General features: G+C 40.5%; 1 protein-coding gene across 1 annotated transcript in view; it reads left to right on the top strand.

Moving 5' to 3' along the window:
• nmbr (neuromedin B receptor) overlaps nucleotides 1-23,406 on the top strand; it is a 42,469-nt gene that overhangs the window by 3,792 nt on the left and 15,271 nt on the right. The window contains exons 2-3 of the mRNA XM_032586041.1: nucleotides 19,854-19,995; nucleotides 21,055-21,270. Of these exons, the coding sequence (XP_032441932.1) occupies nucleotides 19,854-19,995; nucleotides 21,055-21,270 (358 nt within the window). The remainder of the gene's footprint in view (nucleotides 1-19,853; nucleotides 19,996-21,054; nucleotides 21,271-23,406) is intronic.

The following is a 23,406-nucleotide window of genomic DNA, read 5'->3' as shown; positions in this document are numbered from 1 at the left end:
CTTCCAAATATTGTTCTTGTCATTTTGGAGACGTCTGGACGATGACCCAGAAAAAGCTTCTGGAATGGTCCAAGACTCGACTCCATGATTATTAAACATCTTCAGGAGAAAAGCAACCAGTTTAACTGAATTTTACCAATTTCACGACGGAAAAAGAAAAGAATTAAGCTTGTTGGTGGCAACAAAAAGAGAAGATATGTGTATATTTGAGCTTGTTCAGCCCAGACAACAAAAACACTCAAAAAAAAGATGAAATTGTTCATTTTAACCCAATCAGTCATGCAGAACAATTTGTTTTCCTTCTCCTTTACCTCCCAGACATTTCTCAAGGGTTTGTGTTTATTTTTGGGGCAGAGATTCCTGGTGGATCAATCCATCTTGAGTCCATTATCTGGTGCTTTTCAGGCAGCTTCTTTATCGTTCTCCTGCAGAGTTTTCCTTCATTGATCTGTTGCTCTTTAAATCTGTGCTGACCAAAAAAGTTGAGAAAGAATTTCAAACTTTAGTATATTATCTTTTGCTGAATGTAAGTTTGCATGAATGAAACATTTACAGGACAGATGTTGATCAAGTTGTTTGCGGTTTTATGTTTTAATGTTTGTTCATCTGCTGGGATCGTTCACTGGTTGCTGATCAGATTAATAAAGGAAGTTTGGATTTCAGCTGCATGATGAAATCATCAGAATCAGTTCAGGCTCTGTTGGTTTTCATCCTCCTGGTTTCCTGCAGCGCCTCCTTCTGCTGCTCAGCCAGGATTCTGGTTTCTCTCCAGCTGAGACGAGTTTACACCAGAAACTATTTGTTTTCACTGAGCAGTGATTCAGAAACTCACCAGCGTTTTGCTCCTGCAGTTTAATCTGCAGCTGGAAGAAACGCAACCAGCTGGCAGATTTTCATGCAGCTGGTTGCGTCTCTCTCACATACCTTCCCAGTTTATTTTAGTCTAAGTACATCTGATACATTCCTGGGAGATTTTATTATATTGTACATTTAAGTAAAAATTTAAACCAGTGGTGTCAAAGTCTAACATAAATTAAAAACTTGGATAAAGTCGCAGCTCAGTCTGGATATTTATTGAAAAGAAGTTTTTCCTTCTGTTCATTTACCATAATAAATGTTTATTATGAAACAAACTTAAGCTTTATTTTAACTTTAAATCCAAAGCAAGCAGTTTTGTAGTAAGAACTTATAAAATAATTCAAATGAAAAATAACTTTGGTAGCAGCACAGCATTCTGGGAATTGTAGTAAAAATGGAGCCTTTGCTGTTTATTTGTATCTAACAGACATTTGGATATGATCATACTATGGACCACATTTAGCCCACGAGCCTCATTTTGAACCCTATGACTCATAAAATTAGCTTTTAGATTCTCTTCATGGAGATTAAATTCAAATAAAAATAAAATAGGAATCATCAGAATCATCAGAACATGGAGCGTTCAGGGAGGATCTTCAAAAGCTCAGAGCAGAAATAAGAAATGAAACTTAATTCTTAGGTTCAGCTTTTAGGCATTTTCCAGAAGATCTGTATTGTAAGTGAAAAGAACTGGATGTTCAGTTTGTTCTCACTGACCTGAAAAGAAATCTGCATTAATCACATAAAACTTAATAATAAGATTGCATTATAATCTGTTAGCATTAAAGATATTGTGTCAGAAAGACACAAAGGTCCATCATTCAGGGCGCCGGTGTAACACAGAACAACAGCAGGATAACAATAAGAAGAATAACTGTAGATGTGAGACATGATGAGGAGAAAAATGGAAGATTTAAATGAAACAGTGAATCAGAGGGACAGAGTGAAACAGGCTTCAGGAGAGCTGGTGTTGTTCTGGTGTCCGTGATGCTGCAGCAGAACAAACGGAGCCACCAGACCAGCAGACAGAGTTCAGTGATAAATGACTGGGTGGAGGCTCAGCTCCACGGAGAGGTGGTGCTCATGTTCCTCAGCTGGGAGCCGATCGGTCAGAGGACGAATTAATCAGCTCATTGCTTCTCCATAAATCAGAACGTATCTAAGGTGGGACTTTATGTTTTAATGGGTCTGGAGGAAATAAGAGCAACATCATTAAGGTTTGTTCAGCTCTCTTAAGGAGACACTTCTTAGACTTTGACTGGGACATTTCAGCTCAGGTTATTTTGTCATGTTGCTTTAGAGAAAATAAGCTTTGTCATTTAATCTTTCCAACCCACTGGACATTTAACATGTGCTCTCCTAACTAAGCCCCAAATCAACTTCATTTTTCAGATAAGTAGTATAAACTTGGCTTTGAAGGTGCCGTTTTTATAGAAGAAATAGAAGATATAGAAATATCCTTTGTTGTCCCATAATGGTAACATTTCAGAGGCAATAACAGCAAACAGACTCACACAAAGATAAAACATGAAATAGTTCTAAAAACAGAATGAAGAATAAAAAGTAAGGGCAAAATTTTAAACATAAATATTGTGCAGTTGTATAAGAAACTCCATCAAAAGTATTTATGTTTCTGTACAAACTGTGACATTTACATTTAAACGTGTTTACTTCTTCAGTGCTGCCCTCTTTGGGTTGAAGACTGGCTACTACAGCTGAATTTTCCCATTGTTTCCATCAGTACAGCTTGTTGATGTTTACATAAAACCATCTCAGACAGGCGCCCCCTGGTGGCGAGCTGGAATAGTTGGCATCGATCTGTAGCGTTTTTCAGTTTTGGATGTGAGATTCATTTGCAATGTGGAACTTCTGCCAATCCACAAATGTGCAAATAGCAGCGCTGTTTGTTTTCTTTAGCTTTTCATCACTTCTGCTAACTTTGAAAATGTTTCATGCACATATTTTCCCCTAAATACATTTTTTCTGGATAAATTCTAAAGCGTTAATTTTCCTAGCAGTCTTGTAAACTTTCAGTTGCATAAGTTCGACATCTGTGTTGAAGTTTGTGGTTATTGACCTTTACACCGCACACAATCAGCAACAAAGTTAGCAATACTCAACAAATATAAAACTGAATGTATGAACTATAGGTCTGTTCAAAGAATGACTTCGTAAATCACACATATAGGAGTGTAATGACAAGTTAGACCCTGTTGAGGATCATATAGTATGTCGTGGGACGTTTTGTTGTTGTCATAAGGTGAGTATCAGTCTGTTTTAATTTAGCGCTTTAGCATTTTAGCCATTAAATTCCATGTTGGTGTAGAGCTTTATTGTTAATGATTTGTGCTTTAGGGTTGCACAAACTAATGTTTTAGTTAGCGGTGCCTACTGCTGGTGCTTAGGAAGTCTGCTCAGTTTCTGCAAAGCAACTGGTGCTTTCACATGTTGTCAAAGTCTCCAGTAACAAAAAAGAAGTTGATAGATTTGCCTCTAGCCATTTTGTTTTGAAGAAAAGTCTATTGGGAGGTATGAAAAATCAAAAAACAACAAAGCAACAAAGTGAGAAAGTTGACATAAGTCCTTGCCTCGCCCTGACTGCTGTGCATCAATTAAATCCCCTACTCCAACATCTCTCTGACCAGCTTTCTAACCATGCAGCCAAAGATTTAGAGGAATGGCAAAAGCAAATGAGGTGGATTAGTAACTAGGATGATACGAGTTATGAGTTTTGAGATAAGTCAAAGGAGACGGTTTCATGAACCTTCTCAATTACTTCAAAGTCATTGCTACTGTGTTCCCACTGGCATCGTGTTAACTCACATCTGTAGGCTGCAGAGCATCAAACCTCTGATTCCGTACGGATGTTTGCTGTATATGTTGGTATGACTTATAAACTGTGTTGAAGGTCACCTGTAACATCATTTCTTCTCGAAGCACTTGCATCCCTCTGGTGTCACCTCATTTACTGCAGAAAAATGTAAAACAGAGAGAGCTCAGAATTTAAAATATTCAGAATAAGAGCTACCTGGATTCCTGGAGGCCCTGAAGTCCTAAAGGAAGTTCAGAGGTTCTTTAAAAGTCATTTAGCAGAGTTACTAAAGGCACAATAAAAGCCTTGAAATAGATAGAAGAAAGGAGCCAATGAACGCTGCAGGGAGTCGTCTCTTTTGTTTCATCACTTCCTTTCTTTATCACATTTCCAAGGTTGATTGTTTCCTCCTGACTCCATCTTACTGCAGATCTCTGATGGATACTTACAACCTTTTTGCCCATTTACGGTTTAAAATCAATGGAAATCATGTTCATGCAAAGACATCAGGAAAAAGCCATCCAACATGACATTTAAACCACGAAAATACAATAATGACACACAGAAATATCAGAATAATTAGTTTAAAATCATGTAATAAAGCAATAAGTAACACTTTCGTCGTGTCATCACCTTGTTCTGACCGAACGCTCCTCCCTGCATCAACGTCCGCCTCGCTAATGAATGACAGAGAAAATCTGGAATCAAATCAGCAGAGGCGCCTAATGAATCATATTATCTGAGTTCATGGTGTGTAAATCACATTCACAGTGACGTGTGGCTCACAGTCGCCAGGGTCGATTATTGTAACCGCTCCAGAACCGTTTGTCTGGAAAAGTCACGCACGGCTTTATCTGAAGTATGGAGATGATTCTTATTGAACATGTTTTTAAAAAAATCTTCAACCAGAACAGCAACGACTTCAACATGTAAATAAATACATACATAAAAAGGGTCAAACAGCGGCTGGAAATGTTAAAGAGCTTCACATTAAAATCACCAGATAGAAAGTTATGTTCATTTATATGAATTTAATCTGCCTCAAAATTTGTAAAAAGATGATAAAAAACCAGTTACTTATATTTACTGCTGGTTCCACTAAACTGTTTATCTCTGATTTATGTAAGTAAGAAACAAGAATAGAATAAAGCAAGAATCTAACAACAATTTTCTTGTAAATGAGCAGGAAGTGATTTCTGACTGATGCTGGAAAAAAAAAAACTTTACATAAAATTTAAAACTACAAAATGTTTCTTTAAGATGAAATGTTGCAGTTTGATTGGGTCAGGATCAAATCATGTCTGGATTTCTGATTTTCTGAGTGATGCTGTCGTCTACATATGATGCAGAAACGGTTTTATTAGTTTTACACTTTGAGATTCTGTCCAGTTATGGAAATCTGGAAACAGTAGAGTATACAAATATTTGTTTTTCCAGATTTGATCCCCTGTCACTTTGTGTTTCCATGTTTTTCTTCTTGCATCATGTTTCCCAAATTTGAAGCTACAGAAATATGTGCAGTAAACTCCTGGTGAATCTTTGAATTTATATAAGTTTAGGGTGTAATTAAAACTGGATGCTAAAAACATTTCATTCTCAAATTACTAAAATAATTCCCTGTACAGTTTTGTTTTTCATATTTATCAAGTGGTATTTTGTTCCAGTCAATCAATATGAACACCAGCCGGTCAGTTTTAGTGGATGAGTTTGGTCTTTATTATATTTCAATATTGTTTTATTTGTGTTTGAATCATCAACAATACAAACGATTTTCACACACTTTTCTCTTTGTCCCTGTTTTCTGAGCTAACTGGCGCCCCCTGCAGGGACATCAGAGTGGTTTTCTTTGCCCTGCTGGTTCTCAGGAGCCGACCTTGGATTAAAAACCAGCAGGAACTCTGACTTTGTGCGATTTCACAGCAAGGAGCTGAAATGAGACAAAGGGCGTGAAGAGCTAAATATTTCATAGAGAATTAGGACGTTAATTACTGATCAAGGCAGTGTTTCATGCGTCAGAGCCTGTCATTGGTTATTAATGATCAGTCAGCGCTCAGACAGACTAATCAGTGATCAGCAGTAATGACGTGACGGTCAGACAGGAGATCACGTCTCTCACGGCGCGCCGAGCACGTTCAGCGTAAACCTCTGTGCGCCGTAAATGTCCGTCCGGTGAATTGTTGATTGAGCCCAACAGGCGGCTGAGAGCATCAGTTAAAACTCCGACAGCAGAGAGGGACGGCGCACAGACAGCAGAGGATTTACAGCCGGCCGGTTCCGATCCGATCGGATCATCAGATGCAGTAAAATGATCCAGCGATGTGTGAAAATATCATTCCCTCCCACGTCTAACTTCCTGCTCCCGGCCCATTAAGTCAGCTGGATTTATCCTCTGTGGAGAAAAGGTCCTGCGTCTGTGGAGGTTTTATTTTCCCTCCTGAACAGACATTTAAGTAAAAGAAGCTGATTGTGACTAATTTAATCAGCTCCGTCATCTGTGTGTCAGACTGAAGGAGTGTGTGTCTTCACACAGCAGCTCGGTTATTTCATTTGAGCGTCTTCTTCTTCTCTGCCTGCTCCTCTGACCCAAACATCATAATCCACATTTTTATTCAAACGTCTGTAGAGACAGAGCAAACAAAGCAGCTCCACCAGATCGTCCTTCATTGATAGATATATCTGATCTAGATCCTAATGGAGCCCTTGCATGTCATTATTTACAGCCAGAAATTACACGCATGCGCACAACGCTGGAGGGCCATAAGATTGTTTTACATGTAATCCATGGTGGAGCGCAACCGCTGACACAATGAAACCTGGAGATGTTTGAGTCAGTTAGTGCAATGAGCCACAGCAAAGGGAGAAATAACAGAAATATTATTGAAGAACAACTCAACTTTGCGTTCGACTTGTTGCCATAGCAACTGACAACAACACCACTTTATGTTCCAGAATTCAACACTAAACACTCAAACACACTGAACAGAACATTCAGTCTGTCACAGTTTTATGTTTTCACGCTTGGTGTTTATTTTGTGATTATTACCATTCGCTGTGGTAGATTAGCTATCGCTAAGCTAACACAGCAGTTGTTGATTAGCTCATTTAAACACCTGCTTTACTGATGACCTGTCAAGTTGGTCGCCATGTTTTATTTTTGAACTGAACCCAAACCCACAGAATTCCACATCACGTCTACATGCTGCGGTTGTCAAAGTCAAGCTAGCGTAACTGAGCTACTTCAGTCCATGTAACATGCAGGAATACAGCAGATTTAACTTTCACATAACTTAATGTGTTAAACTCTGAGTTATGAATCTATTATTTTTTCATAACATTTGTCGCTACCACAACTCCTGACTGTAAATATGAATCTGCAGCGACAGAGTGCAGCGTTTTCACTGCCGCTTATGGCTTATTCCCTCCAGTTTGTCCCAGCACACTCCGCTGTGCATCAGGTTTAATACGATGAGATGATTAATGCTGAGGGGGAGCAGTGAGTCAGGCTGCTGACATACAATATTTATATGCATCTCATTGGAAAACATTGAATATGTCAAATCTCCAAGGGCTCGTCTGAATTTTAATGATGTCACGAGGAAAAAGAAGAGTTGCTCAGGTTTCCAGGTGTGTTAATTATTCAAAACTCCAGCATCTGTTTTAAGAAATGAATTACTACAATTTTTAAACTCTGACATTTACAGCTATGGGGGGTTTAAAAGAAAGAAATAAGTAAGTTAGAATGGAACTGCTGGAAGAAATATAATGCAAAGAAAACTTGATTGGATTTTCTAGGACTGAATTTCCACCTATAGGTTACATAAAGTCAACACTTTATAATGTATGGGAGGTTATTTGCACTTTGCTTTTATCAACTAGTGGAATAAATATTAAATATTAAACAATACATAATAAATATTAACAAATAAAATGGTTCCAACAACAAAAAAGAACAAAAAACATCAGAAGAAATGATTATTTTGTAATTTCAGATGAAATTACAAAATAAGAACCACTCTGCCTGTTTTGGGTTTTACTGACGGGACCTTTCCGCATGTTTCTTGTCGCTGTTTTTTATACATGACTCTCAGCTCTGCTGGGATGAAGAAAACAGGACCTGGCATGCATGTCTGCAGAAAAGGTCAGAGCATTAAGTGTCACACTGGAAAGCAGATGAACACTTCAGACTCTTCATGAACATAGAGTCCAGTTAAATCCACCTCTTGACCTTCAAAGGAACATCTGCAGGTTTTAAGATACCTGAAACATACCTTTATTTTATTAAAATGTACAAATAAACAGGTTTAAAGGCTTGTTTTGGTAGTTCATTTAAACTGGTTCATATCCTGACACCAACTTCTAATCTCTGGTTGTTTCATCAGTTTCCAGTTGATGTTCGGTCTGAGCCAAGTGGAGACGCGTCTCAGCAACATCTCATTACCTGCTCAGTGGGTTTGACGCTCATTTAGATTGAATTCAGCTTATTGTGCACAGAAATGACAACCGACGCTATCTGAACTGGATCTGTTTACATGGCAAACAGATCCATTCATATCCAAACAAACAGAGCAGTTCATACATCCACTCCAATATGGTTCCAGCTAAAATACAATACTGTCATATTTAGCTTATGATGCTAATTTGAAAGAGATTGTAAATTAAACAGAGTTGGGAGGAGATATTATGCAGCTTGTCAGCACAAGATCAAGTTTATGATGACAAGAGTGAGTAGGAGATTTTGTGTGAAGCTAATTGGGTCTTAGAAAGTATTAAATTCAACATTTAGCCACTGAAAGTTAGAATTACTCACTATAACAGCTTTATGAGTACTGATAACCAAATCAGATAGAAACTATGAGAATTAATCTAAAGATTCAGAGCAAAGGCCTGGTGATGATGCAGAACCACTGATAAGCTCATCAGTGGTTCTGTTAATTGTATGATCAGCATAAACTGAATAAGGTAAGAAATCAAGCTGCAGGAAAATGTGTTAAAGCTGAATTTACTCATTTTCTAATGAGTACTTTTCTAAGCTCTACGTTACTCATTGAACGTAGAGCTGATCCATTCTGTCTTATTTGCCAGTTTTTACATTATGCAATATGATTTTCTTCTTTACGTCACCCAGACAACCAGCAGTTGAATGAAGAAATGCTGCTAAACATGTCAGATGCAGTTTTTATTGTTTTAATGTTTTTGAGGGTAGTCAGTGCTTGGGAAGGAATGAGTTACAGAGAAGTTGAATCAGAAACAGTGTTAATGGCCAAGATGTCTGCAGAAGTGATCACGGCCCTCCATGCTGCTCTGTCACATCTGGAGCAGCAGGGGAGCTATGTGCGGATGCTCTTTGTAGACTACAGCTCTGCTTTTAATACCATCCTCCCTCACAGACTGGTGGACAAATTGGGGGACCTGGGCCTCCCTCACTCCACCTGCATGTGGATTCTGAGCTTCCTGACCAACCGACAGCAGAGAGTTAGGGTGGGAAAACACACATCCACTGCCCTCAGCCTTAGTACTGGCTCTCCGCAGGGCTGTGTGCTGAGCCCCCTGCTCTATTGTCTGTACACATACGACTGCACCTCTGCCCACCACAGCAACACCATCATCAAGTTTGCTGATGACACCACAGTGGTGGGGCTCATCTCAGGAGGCGACGAGTCCGCCTACAGGGGAGAGGTGGAGCGGCTGTTGCAGTGGTGCAGGGAGAACAATCTGCTCCTCAACAACTCAAAGACAAAAGAACTCATAATAGATTCCAGGAGGAATAAAACGGACATTACACCACTAACCATTGGGGGAAAATGTGTGGAGAGGGTAGCTGATTTCCGTTTCCTGGGGGTCCACATTGAGCAGGGCCTCACATGGAACATGAACACCTTGGAGCTGATAAAAAAGGCCCAGCAAAGACTGTACTTCCTGAGGGTTCTCAGGAGGAACAACATCAAGGAGAAGCTGCTGGTGTCCTTCTACAAGTGCTCCATAGAGAGCATACTGACCTACTGTATCTGCGTATGGTATAACAGCAGCACTACGGCTCAAAGGAAAGCTCTCCAAAGGGTTGTGAATACAGCCCAAAAACTCATTGGCTGCCCTCTCCCCTCACTGGAGGACCTGCACAGCGACCGCTGTCTAAGAAAAGCACAACACATCACAAAGGACACTTCTCACCCCGGACATTCTCTGTTCACACTGCTGCCTTCAGGCAGAAGATACAGAGCAACCAGAACAAGAACCAACCGTCTCAGAGACAGTTTTTACCCGATAATAACAAAACTAAATGCAATCAAAAACAACCATTAATCATCATGATTGATGTATGTGAGAATGTGGCTGCTCTTACTTTTTTTTTTTTTTTTTTTTTTGCCAGTTGTTTGTTGATTCTTGCGTTGTGTGTGAATTGTGAGACAGTTATTTTTTGTTTTTGGGCATGTGCACCGACTGATGGCACCCTTTGAATTTCGTTGTCCTTGTGACAATGACAATAAAGATTTATCTTATCTTATCTTATCTTAGAAGTGATTTGACAGTATGCAGAGATTAAGTAAAAATATACAAACTGTAGAGAAATGTAAATAAAAGTGAAAAGGTCAGTCAGTTTTAGGTAAAACAGGCAGGTTGTGCAAATATACTGATTTTGCTTCCCAGCAGAGAAGCTGGGAGGAGTTCATTGTGTTCATCAGACAGCCTGGGGGGAAAAATGTCTCTGGACTTTTTCCTTCAGGTCGGCTGCAGAGCTGCAGTTTGTAAAAACCAAACAGTGTCAGTATGTGAGGACCAGCTCAGGTCCAGAGAAATGTTCTGTCCTTTTCTGGCTGGGAGCAGAACTTCTTCTTTATAACACACTAACAAGGTTTAGACACCAACCTTCCCAGTGATATACATTAAACCTGAGCTGCAGGTCCTGCAGCAGCAGCTCTGACGATGTAAATGTGAGTAAACCAACAGAGTGTGAGGAATGTGGTGTGAAAGCAGGAAATCTCAGGGCACTGAACTAACAATCCGTCTCATTAATGGGTTTTCAGGAAGCGGTTCTCCTGGCAGCGTTTACATCCTCCGTCATTTTAAACACGACTTCTCACATTGTTGTGAACGGATTTCTACATGAAACATAAAAGCTCAGAGATGTAAGGATCCAAACCCAGGAGGTGGGAATGACTATTTCACACCTTTACAAACTAAAACCTGAGAAAATAAATCTCAGGTTAATATCAGGCTCTCCCTCTGTTGATGACTTCATCATCAACTACTCTTTCACATAGTTTATCACCTCGGTAGAACATTTCACAGAGTTGTCAGAAGAACTGCTCTTAAAGATTCACTGTGACTAAATGCTTAAATTATTTGTTTAAAGTTATGGAACAATAAGAGTCACTAAATAAAAAGACAACATTTTCCTACATCCTCTTCTTAAAGATGTCCAACTGAAACTTAAAGGTGACCTGTTTGGATTCCTTGACCAGTCCATTGTAGCTCTGTGGATTATAGAAAACATGTCATTCTTTTACTCTGCTCAGTTCTGCCTATTTTCAGCTGTTTTAGTGTCTCTGTCACTTTAAAACAAATAAGCTGCTGCTGGCCACGCCCCCCAACTGTGAAAATGGCTGCAGACAGATGCGCAATTATACAACCGTATATCTTTGAAAAGCAAAAGTGGAGCCTCCTGCACGACCAACAAAATGATTTCAGTGGTTTCTAGATGTTAGTTGTCTTTTCCAGCAGCCATTGTACAGCGGATATAGTGATAAAACCAGCTGACCAAACATGCTGAAACTCAGTTTGGGTTGCTTGGTAACAGGCTGGGTTTCACTGGGGTTGCTATGTAACGGGGCAGTGCCTGCTGATTTGTGACTTTGCATTTGAAAAGCTCATTTTCCAGACACAAAAAAACATGAACCTATTAAAAAAACCAGCAGGGTGATTTATTGAAGCACTTGGACATTTTTTGTACAAAAATGTGCAAAATGTGAATTTAGCATAAAATGTCCTGACTCACTGCTCCTGTAGGTGACCAGCCTCCAGTTTTAAATCACCATTTTCCAGCTTCCTGTTTGCCGCTGAGCTGCAGCTCCTCCTCCTCCAAACCGCTTCTGTTCGGCATCATCCATCTGAAAGCCCATAACATCAGCCTAATGGCAAACTCATTTCCAGATCTGCTACTCACCCAGCTGTGTCTCTGACCCTGGTGGTCTCCAGTGGGCCCCTAACGAGGCTAAAGGCCACTAACGAACTCTCAGCGGCTCCTGACTCGCCTGAAGGTCCTTGATGAGGACACAAGCCTAATGGATATTTAGCATGGATTGGTCTGGCTAACTGGAGCTAAATCACTTCCCATCAACATCAGGGACAGTGATACCCCGTTGAGCTGAAGTTTTCTCTGAACTGATTACAGCTGGAAGGCCAAAGCTTTTGTCACTTACAGCTGGGAGAACAATTGGTTTGTATTCTTTGGTTTTTCTTGGTTTTTCTTGGTGTTTGGTGTAAAATCTCATCACTAGAAAGTACTTCCTGAGAAAAAAAGTTGATGTTTGGATATTTACTCAGCTATTTTCCACAACTGTATCACATCTGAAAACAGATTCTTTCTTCAGCAAAAAAAAACAGGGGTCACACCGACCTGATACACAGAAATAAAAGTTCTTGCTGTTGATGAAAGACGGAGACCTGGCAGGAAAAAGGGAATCTGAGCAAAGAAAGAAAGCATTTCTTCCCACCTTTGTATGTGCCATCGATTTTTCTCACAGCTTTCTGCCACTAAAGTGTCATCACAAAGAGTTGTGATAAGAGAACAAAGAAGAAGTCTGCTATTTAGAGAGATGGGTTTTAATGGTAGGAAATGGCTTCTTCTGACAGATAAAAGAGGGTCAGGATGATGAGGAGAGGAACGGAGCGGAGCGTGAAGAGGACAGGAAGTCTGCAGGTGTACGACTCAAACAAACACTTGGTTTCCACAGAGCCCGTCTGGTTGGTGATGTTTTATTTTGGAAAATAATGTTGGCTGATTCTACCTGAGTACGGTAGACTTTAAACGGCCTTCACCCACTTCAAAACAACAGCAGAAATATAAACACAACTACTTTAATAATTCTTAACAGTCGATAACCAATAATTCAACACAGATGATAAACATTATGCGACTGAAAGTTTACAAATCTGCCAAGAATTTTGTGGTTTGGAAATCAATTTAGGAGAAGCTAAGTGCGCCAAGACATTTCTAAGTTAATAACCAGATTAAGACGTCTCCTTTAGGATTTAAACCAGGGAAGAAATATCAGCAGCTTATTATTGTCATGTCAGACTTGAAAATATGTAAAGTGATTCATTAAAGTCTGAAGTGGTTTGTCTTTTTTCAGATAGAGTCAGACTTCATCAAGTTAAAAATGATCCGTTAGATTTCATATTGCAACTAATCTGCTAATCTATTCTTTGGTAACTGATGGCTGTTCATTAATCTCAGTCACTTTATTCAACTGTTTCCCAGCTCCGTTACATTTCTACATTTCAAGTGCCATGATCTGGTTTACCTCAGGAAGCAGTGAAACTTTCTTTTGTTTCTCAAAGCGAACCTGTAAAACCTTGAAACTCTGTAGTATTTATTGCATAGAAACTCCACTGAGACACTTTGGCGTCTTTCATCGTCTGTCTGAGGACTGATTCATTTATCACCAGAGTCTGTTAAGACTGCACGGTTAAATCATATTACATTCTCCTCATGCCAGAAACACAGCAATTATTCCCAACTCCAAATATGACAGTTTCTGAAACTTTATAAGGTTGGTTGGTTTCACAATGTGCACAGCTGAACTCCAGCTTCCGGTTAACGAAGGAGGATTTCCTGCTGAAAGGCTGAGAGGAGCTGCAGATGATGCTCAGGACCTGCTGAGGTCTCTGAGCGAAGTCAGACCACTCGGCTTTCAGACTCGGCGTCGCAGCTGCTGGAGGAGCTCCAGGTTCCTCTGTGGAGTTTTAAAGAATTAATCTGATGCGTTGAAGAGAACATTAAAAACTTCAGAGTGCATTAAAAACCTTCAGGAATGCTGCTTCATGTTGGGGGACATTAAATCCCTCAAAGTGGAGAGAAAACAGCCGTGGATGTAAAATGTGACAAAACTTTGTGCATGTTTTTCAGCTCTGCTTCATTTGGACAAAAAATATCTGCAGGTTGTAGCAACCTGGTGATCCTTTATGGGGAAAAACACGGCGCTGATTGGAAAACAAAACTGTTCAAAGAAAGACTGATGGAGATTTTTTTTATCATCAACTGATTCAAGAAATTCAGATAAAATTTGATGAAGCAGCTAAGCTGGACGGCCTGACCCGACATCTGAATCAAATCACTCCTTCATTAACGTCATCCTGCCTCGGTAACGAGACTTTTAATCCATTCAGGTGAACTGGAGCAGGGATCCATCTGGTCCACTTGCTGTAAAAAGTAAGTTATTACACTGGAGAAACTGATTCATAGATTCTTCAGAAACTCTGAGCTAAGAACGATCTGGTTCCAGTTTGGGACGTTTACACCAAGGGAAGCAGTCACTGTTTTATTCTGATCAGTAAAACAGATTCAGATAAACGACCAACTGGATTGACAGCGGCGGCGGCGGCGCAGCATCCAGGCAGAAATCGATCCTCTGGGACTCGAGCACACGGCTGTGGGGTACTCCTATGAGCCATTGGTTTTTCTTGGACATTAATTTGGAGCTCAGAGTGGAAAACACCAGCTGTGATCTTATTTATGTGTCCAGCTGCTGCCCACTGTCTCCATATTTAACATCACCAGTTCCTGGAGGAGCAGCTGACTCTCAGATCCATTAATGACTCAAACAGCAGGGGGTGCCGGCACTAACTGCAGCAGCAGAAACCGACCGGCTCTGGGTCCTGAGTGAGCAGACTGGGTTCCGATTAGATGTGTGACATGGTCAGAGTCTGTGCATGTCAGCAGCCTGACGTCGTCATGCCGGCATCAGGAAGCCGGAGCGGCGCCGCAGCAGCAGGAAAGCTTCAGCCACACTTCACCATTTTCAGCCTTATTCTGGTTTTTGTCTCAAAATAAACAGACTGACAGAAACGTCAAACCTGATCAGTGAAACACACTTTTCCTCTTTAGTTGCTATAGAAACCTGGACAAACATTGTCCGTCATATTCAGATCAAAAGTCCACTCAGGCTAAAATTAATACAAAACATTTCTGTTTAATTCAACTTCGAGTCACAGAGTTTGAAGTGATAGATTATAATGTGATTTTTAAAAATGAATAATTCCATAATTTTTGTCAAAAATGACCCAATTTTTCAGTTTCTTAGAAGTTTTTCAAAATAAATCATTAACAACTATAGTTAAAGATTTAACTAGTTGTTAAATGATTAATTAGTTAATCATTTAACTTGTTAAATGATTAACTAATTAATCTCCTCTCACATGAACAGATTAACAAATCTGTTCATATGATTTTTTTAACATTATAATTAAATGTTATAAATGTACAGATGTCTCAAACATCTGGATTAATGCTTCTGCCACGTTTCACCAGCATCACAGCCAATCAGACGTCTCTGTAGGAAATAGATCATCAAAACATATTTCTGTGTAAACAGAAATTAGTTAATATTGACTAGTAGCTTATGAAATGTTCATAAACTCTCTTAACTCCAAGTTTTAATATGTAAAATAAAAATAGCGCATTACCAATCTCTTGTTTTGTTAATAAAATGATATAAACTCATAAATAAGCGATAAAAATGAGCAACTTGACAGGCTACCGGTGCAGCCATTGCCCTGAAAAGCCAACATACATCAAGTGAAATCCTGAATTTACTTGATGGATGAAAATAAACATTAAGATGCCACTGAGACTCAAAAAATACTGAGTGGGAGGAGAAGAAGCCCAAAAGAATCGTTCCTCATCAAAGAGAACAAACTCAGACAGGAGCTCAAGCCTCAAACAAACTGTCGTCGTTGGAGAACCAGAGGTCATGTCTAAGAAATCTTTGAACTGTGAGGGTTGAAACATTTCTGTTGAACAGCTGAGATATAACAGTTTAAAGGGAGCCTTTAATGCCAGGTTGGAAAGACAAGAACTGAAATATAGTGGAAGTGAATTAGAGGTTGTGCTCTGTAAAAACATTGCTGCTGCTCCAGCAGTTAGGAAAGGGAAGGTGGAGGATATTTATTAAGGTGGCTGACAGATGCAAACATGCAGAAAACGTTGAACTGAGCTGCAAACGCATGAATGATGCAAACTCCAAAACACACAAACAAAAATGCAACAGAAAACGATACAAACACAAAATGCTGTATCACAGAAAACAGAAGCAAAAGGGAAATTCAGTAAACAACAAAAACAGCAGCAAGAATGAAATGTTGCAAACTCGCTGCACAAATGTCATCCAGGCCACCAGGGGGAGTCGACCTCCAGACATTCAGTAAAGAAGTGATTCAGTTCAGAAGAAAGTTAGAGGAAGAAAGAAAAAGTATCTTATGCTGCATGTCTATTTCAAACATGCAGTATTTTACAATGATACAGCAGCATATTTACACAGGTGATATTACCTACTCCAGACTCCCCCTAGTGGTCTGGAGGACTTCCGTTTTTGCAGCGTGAGTTTGCAGTATTTCATCTTTTGCATCATTTTTCCCTTTGCCTCTATTTCCTGTGGTTGCAGCACTTTTAGATTTCAGCATTTTTATGTTTCATTTGTGTTTTTTGTGTTTTGAAGCTCGGATCGTTTCTGTGTTTGCAATGCATTTTGCCGTTTGCTGCTTGTTTGCACTTTTTGACCACCATAATTTAAGCTTTGATCTATCATACATACAGATAAAAAAGTAAAATGAGCATAAGAGCAGGACCATGGAGCTTCAAAGATTACGAAACTTTCTCATTTTGTGGATCCACTTAGATTCTGTTCATCTTTTTGACTTTCATAGCTGTTTTTAGGGTTGTTACAGGTTTTAAAGTTACACTTTTCTATATTCCTTCTCTTCCATTTGAGAGACAAAAAGTATCTTTATCTGCACTTGTATCAAACACACAGCAGGAGCTTTATGCTTTTACACTCTAAAATGATGTGAACATTTAAGGTTTTAAATCTTCTGAGTGTCCAGTTTGGTATTTCTGTTTAAATTCAGTCTAACTTATGGAGCTTTTAGCTGCAGTGCATTAACAGATGGCTGATAGTCACAGGTCTGAATTAATCCTGCTCCGTGTGACTGTGCTGCTAAATCACGGATATGCTTCGCCTCTCAGGAATTTAAAATGCACAAGGAATGATTGAAATGACAAAGTGCTCTGGCTTCCCCTTTGTCTTTTTGCAGCCTCAGCCATCCAATCGCTGGTCGTTTGTCATGGTTTACGACACTGGGAGAAAGACTACACATTTATTTGCTGTTTGCATTTGGACCAGAAAACAAACAGAGATTCTTTAATGATTGATTTGAGCTTTCTATTAGTTAGAACAGAGACAGAGGCAGGATTTTATATTCCATTTCTTTGCTACGGGAAACAGTTGAAACTTCTGAGGCAGAAGCAGAATAATAGCTGTTGTGATGGGGGGTTGTCGAGTCCCTCAGCAGCCCTGACAGAAAACAAAGAAGCAACAACAGCCTTCTTGTTTTTCTCATCACGGCTGCAGGTAGAAGCTGATCGGTGCGGCAGACTGCAGCCTTGCATCATGGGAGCTGACCCCAACAGTAGCCTGTAGCCTGCAGAGCTGCTGCAAGCTGCTTTTCATGGAAATGTTTATGTAGCGGATTCTGAGTTTCATGGAGATATGTGAACATGGGAGAACTCTTAAGAACTGCTGGCTAAGGGGAAAGTTTTCATGCTTAAAGAAGTGAAGTGGAGGCAGACCTGAATGATGCTTCTGCTCCTTTAAAATGTCAAACCTCAGGGGATTTATGCTATACTGAATATTTTCTGCATCTTCCAAGTTTTTCTTTTTTATCAGCTGGATCTCAACCAACCAACCTCACCTAATTTCCACTGCTGTGGAAACACGAGTTGTAGATTTAGGAGAAAATGATTTTCTATCCATCTGTATGTGATGGACTGGCGACCAGTCTGGGGTGAGCCCTGCCTCTGGCCCAATTACTGATGGAGATAGGAAACAGAAAGCCCACAACTGTTACTGAAGTAACTTGAACCTGACAAAATTAGCAATAAATAAGAATGTACTGAAATTAACCAATGAAAAGCAGATGCTACTTTTGAGATCTAGTCTTCACACACACTGGCTGGACGGTAAGGTGAGGTCAGTTCTGGGTCCAAGAGGCATCAAGAAGATAAAGTAATAGAGAATCTAACTGGGTTTCCAGTTAAAGGTAGACCTGCAGGGGGATCATCAGCGGTTTGGCTAACTGTACGCTGAGGCCTGGCTCATCCTGGGGTTTGATCCTGTCAACATTTGTGCAAAGGCTAACTGTAAAAATGGCCGATGCATTGACATGGTTCTGCTTGGTACTATGGTATTTACCTGCTTTGAACAATCAGGTTTTCAAATGCAGTCACATCTACTTTCACCTCTGTTATAACCTGTTATATCAGGCAAAGTCCTTCATTCAACAGGAAAACCAGCCTGGAGCCTCTCAGTGTCTCATTTTCTTGCCTCTTTAACTTGCGGATGTTTATCCTGAAGAGCAAATCTGCTTGTTTTCCTGAATCACTATGTGAAGGATGACTCTAATAGAGGTCAGGGAAACGAAATAACGAAAATTATTAATTAATATAGTCTTTAATTAATGAATGCAATCAGATAAGGTCTTTTCAACGTTTAAGGGTCAGTTGATATTATTCTCATGAGTCTGCTGGTCTGAGGAGGTACATCAGCTGAAGTTATGCCCACCATCAGTCAGTGGACTGGAAACGCTGGAAGATTTATGGCCAAATTAAAACTCTGATGTTGACAAATGTGTTTGGGTTAAAAAGGCCAAATTATTTTGTATACTCCTGCCTCGTGACCTCATTAGACTTATTTTCTACCCTACATGATAGACATGCTTGTTGTCTGTGGGGACAGGACTAAATGAAGGCAGCGGACATCATTTGTTCCAAAACAACTTTACTTAATTATAGCAATAAAAGAGCTGAAAAGCTGCCGTCCTCTAAGATAAATAACACTGGGTGATGTTTCACAGTCGGAGGCTCCAGGCGGTTTTGCCCGGCCTGGTTCAGGGGCTGCAGCAGAGGTGAGAGTAGCTGTGACTGAGTATCAGAGAATCAGCTGACCTAGCATGGACAACAGATGCTACCGTCATGACACTGACCCAGGACGCCCGTTAGCTGGGTCATAAGGTCAAAGACAACATCATCACACAGCAATGGAAGACAGTGAGTCTCATTGAGATTTTATCAAAGATTGATCAGATTTGTGGTTTTATGATCTGTAGGTGTTTGAACGTTTCTTGTTCATCTTGTTAGATCTTCTTGGTTTCTGTTATCAAGCAGTTTTTGTCTTGGCAGCTGATGACATGAGACTTCTGCACATTAACAGAGAGGGCTTGTCTACTTAATGTAAGCAAAATGTTTCATTTGAATTAGTTCAGTGGGGAGAGATGCCATCTGCTTGGCGGCACAGCTCAATGTGTAAATCCTTTACCTGGTGCTCAGTGAACTTAGTTTATGCAAAATCAACACTGGGTCTGGCCAACAGGAAATATTCTGTACCGAATATTTCTATTCATTCAAAAGCCACAAAAAAATCTAATTCTGTGGTCAGACTGTCAAAGATCTGCTGGGATGAACGTGCTGAGAGTTTGAGATCTGGTTGAAGTTCAGCTTTAGCCACTCTGAGCAGTTTTCTGCGTTGTCTTCATTTTGCATTTCCACTCGATTCTCATCTCACTTCAGCACTCTGTCTGGGATTTCTCCCATTGAGCTTGATTTCTCAGGATGCATTTCATCCTGGCCAATCAGCGATTTTCTGCTCTGTTTTTGAATTGTGAAGCCATTCAGTCCATGCTGGCCTTGCTTCCAACTGCTGAGTGATTCAGTTACGAGCAGAAGGATGTTTGAGACATTTCCTGCTCCTGCTCCTCACTGAGTTTGGTGAAAGTCTAATTCTTCGCAGTGAGAGTCCAAGTAATTATTTCTCCGTAGCCCAGAGGTTGGTTTGATCAGCCCATACTGTGAAGCTTCTCGCTACATTTTCTCTTACAACCTGACTCTCCTGCCATCTTTCTGTCTGCCCTTCAGGTACAAGGCCATTGTGAATCCGATGGACATCCAGACATCTAGCGCCGTCTTCTGGACTTGTCTGAAAGCCGTTTCCATCTGGCTGCTGTCCGTCCTGCTGGCCGTCCCTGAAGCCATTTTCTCACAAGTGATTTCCATGCAGGTACAACAAAAACTGCATTTATCCTTTCAGGTTTCCTTCCTAAGACGTAGTTTTTCAAGATTTTTTGGGTGCTTCTACTTGTTCTAGCACAATGAAAACCAAAGGAGTCATTGACAAAATTCCAGGAAATTTTGGCCCATTTGGGTTTGTTACCTCAGTGATCCAACCTGAGATAAATTCAACAAACATATGGAAGAGACAGAAGATCCTATGTGGAATTTCTCTGTAGAACAAACAGAACTGGGTATTTAACTGCTTTGATTTAGGACTTGAGATGGCAGTCATGGTTTTATAGATGATACTTTTCACCTAAAAACGTTTTCTGTGACTTTCTCTCACATTACGTCGTGCAGATTTGAATGGTCCAAGTTTCTGATGAGGTCTGAAACGTAGTGACTCAGTGAGGTGAAGTCCAACCTGTTGAAGTTTAAATGATGTTTCTGCTGCTGAGCTGTGCAGCTTTTCACTTGTTTCACAGTTTTTTTTTTTCTGAATTTCAAATCCTCCATGCTGTGAATTCAAAGCGCTCCAGTCTCATCTGAGCTGCATGTAGAGGCATTTTTGCACGGGCTTCCTCAATGCCAGAGGAATGGAAAAATCGAAGAATAATAAGAAGAAACAGCATAGTCTGTTTCAATGGGCATCTTTACTAAAACCAAAATGTTTTCTTTATGTGGAGAAGAAGCTGACCTCCTGACTACGCCCATAACTCGTGAGAAACATCAATTAGAGGAACATGAAACCCAGAGCTGGAAATATTTAGGAGGATGATGGAGACATCAGCAGACATCATTTCATGACTCATTGCTTTGATTTGCCCATAATTCCAACATGTTTTGATGTTCTTTCGATCAGACTCGATGTGTCTTTAAACTGCACGCATTTGACTCAGTGGGGTTTCCCATCAAAAACTCGTTGTCTTCCAGCCCAGTACTCTCCTTTATAGTCTATTAATAAATGACAACTGTCTCTGGTTCCCTCCACTGCCAGGTTTATGATCGTCTCTGTCTATTTGCTCCTCTCTTCATCACGTTCTCCTCGTGTTTCTCGCCTCCTCAGGGTCACAGGGACAACATGAACGTCACCTTCGTGAACTGCGTTCCCTACCCGCTGTCCAATCAGATGCATCCCAAAATCCACTCTGTGATGATCTTCCTGGTTTACTTCCTGATCCCTCTGACCATCATCTCAGTGTATTACTACCACATTGCCCGCACGCTAATCAAGAGTGCCTACAACATGCCGGGGGAAGTCAGTGAACACACCAAGAGACAGGTACGCTTCTGTAGCCTTCAGTATGAGGCGGTTCAGTAATCCATTTAGCAGTAATGTGCAAGTTACGTTTCCTTTTTATGAGGTGATATTAATCCAAACCCTGAGTTACCTGGTTTGGCTGAGTACAAGATTGTGGTTCAAGGTTAGTGGCACGCAAAAAGCTTAAGGGCTTCAAGAACTCTTACAAGTCAGGCAGAACCTTCGAAACTCCTGGAAGGTCCAAACCTGATAGAGAGGGAAAGGAACAAAGGCCAGAGCAAAATGGACGCCATTATCCTCAGGGCTGGGATTGTTTCCTCAGTATGAACATGAGAGGACAGATGCGTCCCACTCATTGCAATGGCAGACCGGTCTTTGTTAAAGAGACACATGAATCAGTTTGGTTAAAGCTGAACGTTTCTGCAAACTTGACATTAGAACATGGAATGTAAGCAACATGTGTGAAGTCAGAGGGGAACTTTGAGCCTGATGGAGAACTTCAGCAGTCTGATCTCACTCCACTGCAGGACTTGGTACCGGCCGACACTGTCAAAGGTACCAACAGCTTCTTCAATGACCCTGGTGGTCCAAACCGACCGGACCGGTCAACAGGAAGACGAACAAATCAACCTGAACTCCCTGAACACCTCAGCCTGATTTCCTCCATCACACGTTGCATTGATACACTAATTTATGCAAAAGGAGCCACAACCAAGGATTGCGTGAACAGACAGTGCAGAACCTCAACATCCATTTCAGTTGGCCAACATTTTTATATTGCAAATAATTTTCTATTAGTCTGTTGCAATATTTCAATTGTCTGGGAATCAAGAATCAATACCAACAGAAATGAAAACTCAATATTTCCCAGTTTATGGAATAAATCCACCGTTTCTTGGCTGGGAGAAGTCGTTCATGTTCAGGATCCCACAACATCTCTGTTTTACACACTATGGCCATGAATTATTGATGGCAAACTGCTGAAGACTGAGTGTTTTTAAGGTGCAAAAAGACCTTACAAGTGAAGTTTGTACAAATTGACCAGAAACGGTTCCGTGTCCTCGTGTCATCGTTGTCGCTCACAGGAGAGAGACGGCGCTCGTTCCGTTAATGTTCCTCAGGACTTCAGGGAAACAATGTCTGGTTAGCTTAGGTGCAAAAATCTGAATGTAGCACAACCTAATATCTGAAATAATTTACATACTTAAGGTATATTGGAAATAACTTAAAATAAATGACCCATCAACATACAGGAACATTTTATTAAACTACAAAGTTTTCCGTCTGTTAAGACTAACAGGGGAAGATTCAATCATCAGCTTTTTGCACCCAGAGCTCCCTTAAAGGGCCGTAGTAAACATTTGGTCTGCAGGGGAGGCTGTAGTGGGAGGCAGCGTGTCAGTCAGAGTGAGTAATCACTTTTCACAAGCTTGATCTTCACGGATGGAGGACAGAAGGAGGAGCTGAGTTATTAACAGCCCCACGGCTGCAGAACACATCAGGTATTATAAATCAGAGAAGGCCGGAGTCACTGCGACGCCTCCAGAGGAAAATATGACAAGAATCAATGCTGATGGCAAATCTGACAGGGTCTGTGCTTTAATGGCATGAATTCAGCTGGGAGCAGTGTTCAGAGAAAACAGACCCGGCGCTGTGGTGACTGGAGCGCCTGAAGCCTTAGAAATGCTTTCTTAGGAGACTCCCAGTGGGAAGAGGCTGCAGAACAGAACAAAACCAGAACCAGAACCAGAACCAAAACCCACTTGAATCAATTCATTTCAAGGCTGACTGGGAAACATCTCAAAGTCCCAACAGATGAGCTGAAGGAGGAACCTGGGAAAAGCTCTGTGGGCCTTTCAGCTGTTTTTACCCACAACCTGATCCATGAACAGAAAACAGTCAAAACCAGCAGAGTCGGTGATAAAAGATGATCGGATTGACACGTTCATGTCAGACAGACGTTTCTTTATCAGTTTCAGGAATAAAAATTTACTTGATTTAGTTGCAGGGCTCAGTCAAAACCAGATGTTTAGGTAGCAAGCTAAATATTTAGTTTATAAAGTTAATATTTAGTTTGAAGCTAAGTATTTAGTTTGCAGATATTTTTAGGTAAGTCACAAACCCACCTGATGATAAGAGGAAGTGGACTACCAAATT

The sequence above is a fragment of the Xiphophorus hellerii genome, chromosome 15 (genome assembly GCF_003331165.1).
Source record: "Xiphophorus hellerii strain 12219 chromosome 15, Xiphophorus_hellerii-4.1, whole genome shotgun sequence".
NCBI lineage: Eukaryota > Metazoa > Chordata > Actinopteri > Cyprinodontiformes > Poeciliidae > Xiphophorus > Xiphophorus hellerii.
This window is presented reverse-complemented; position numbering and strand designations above follow the sequence as displayed.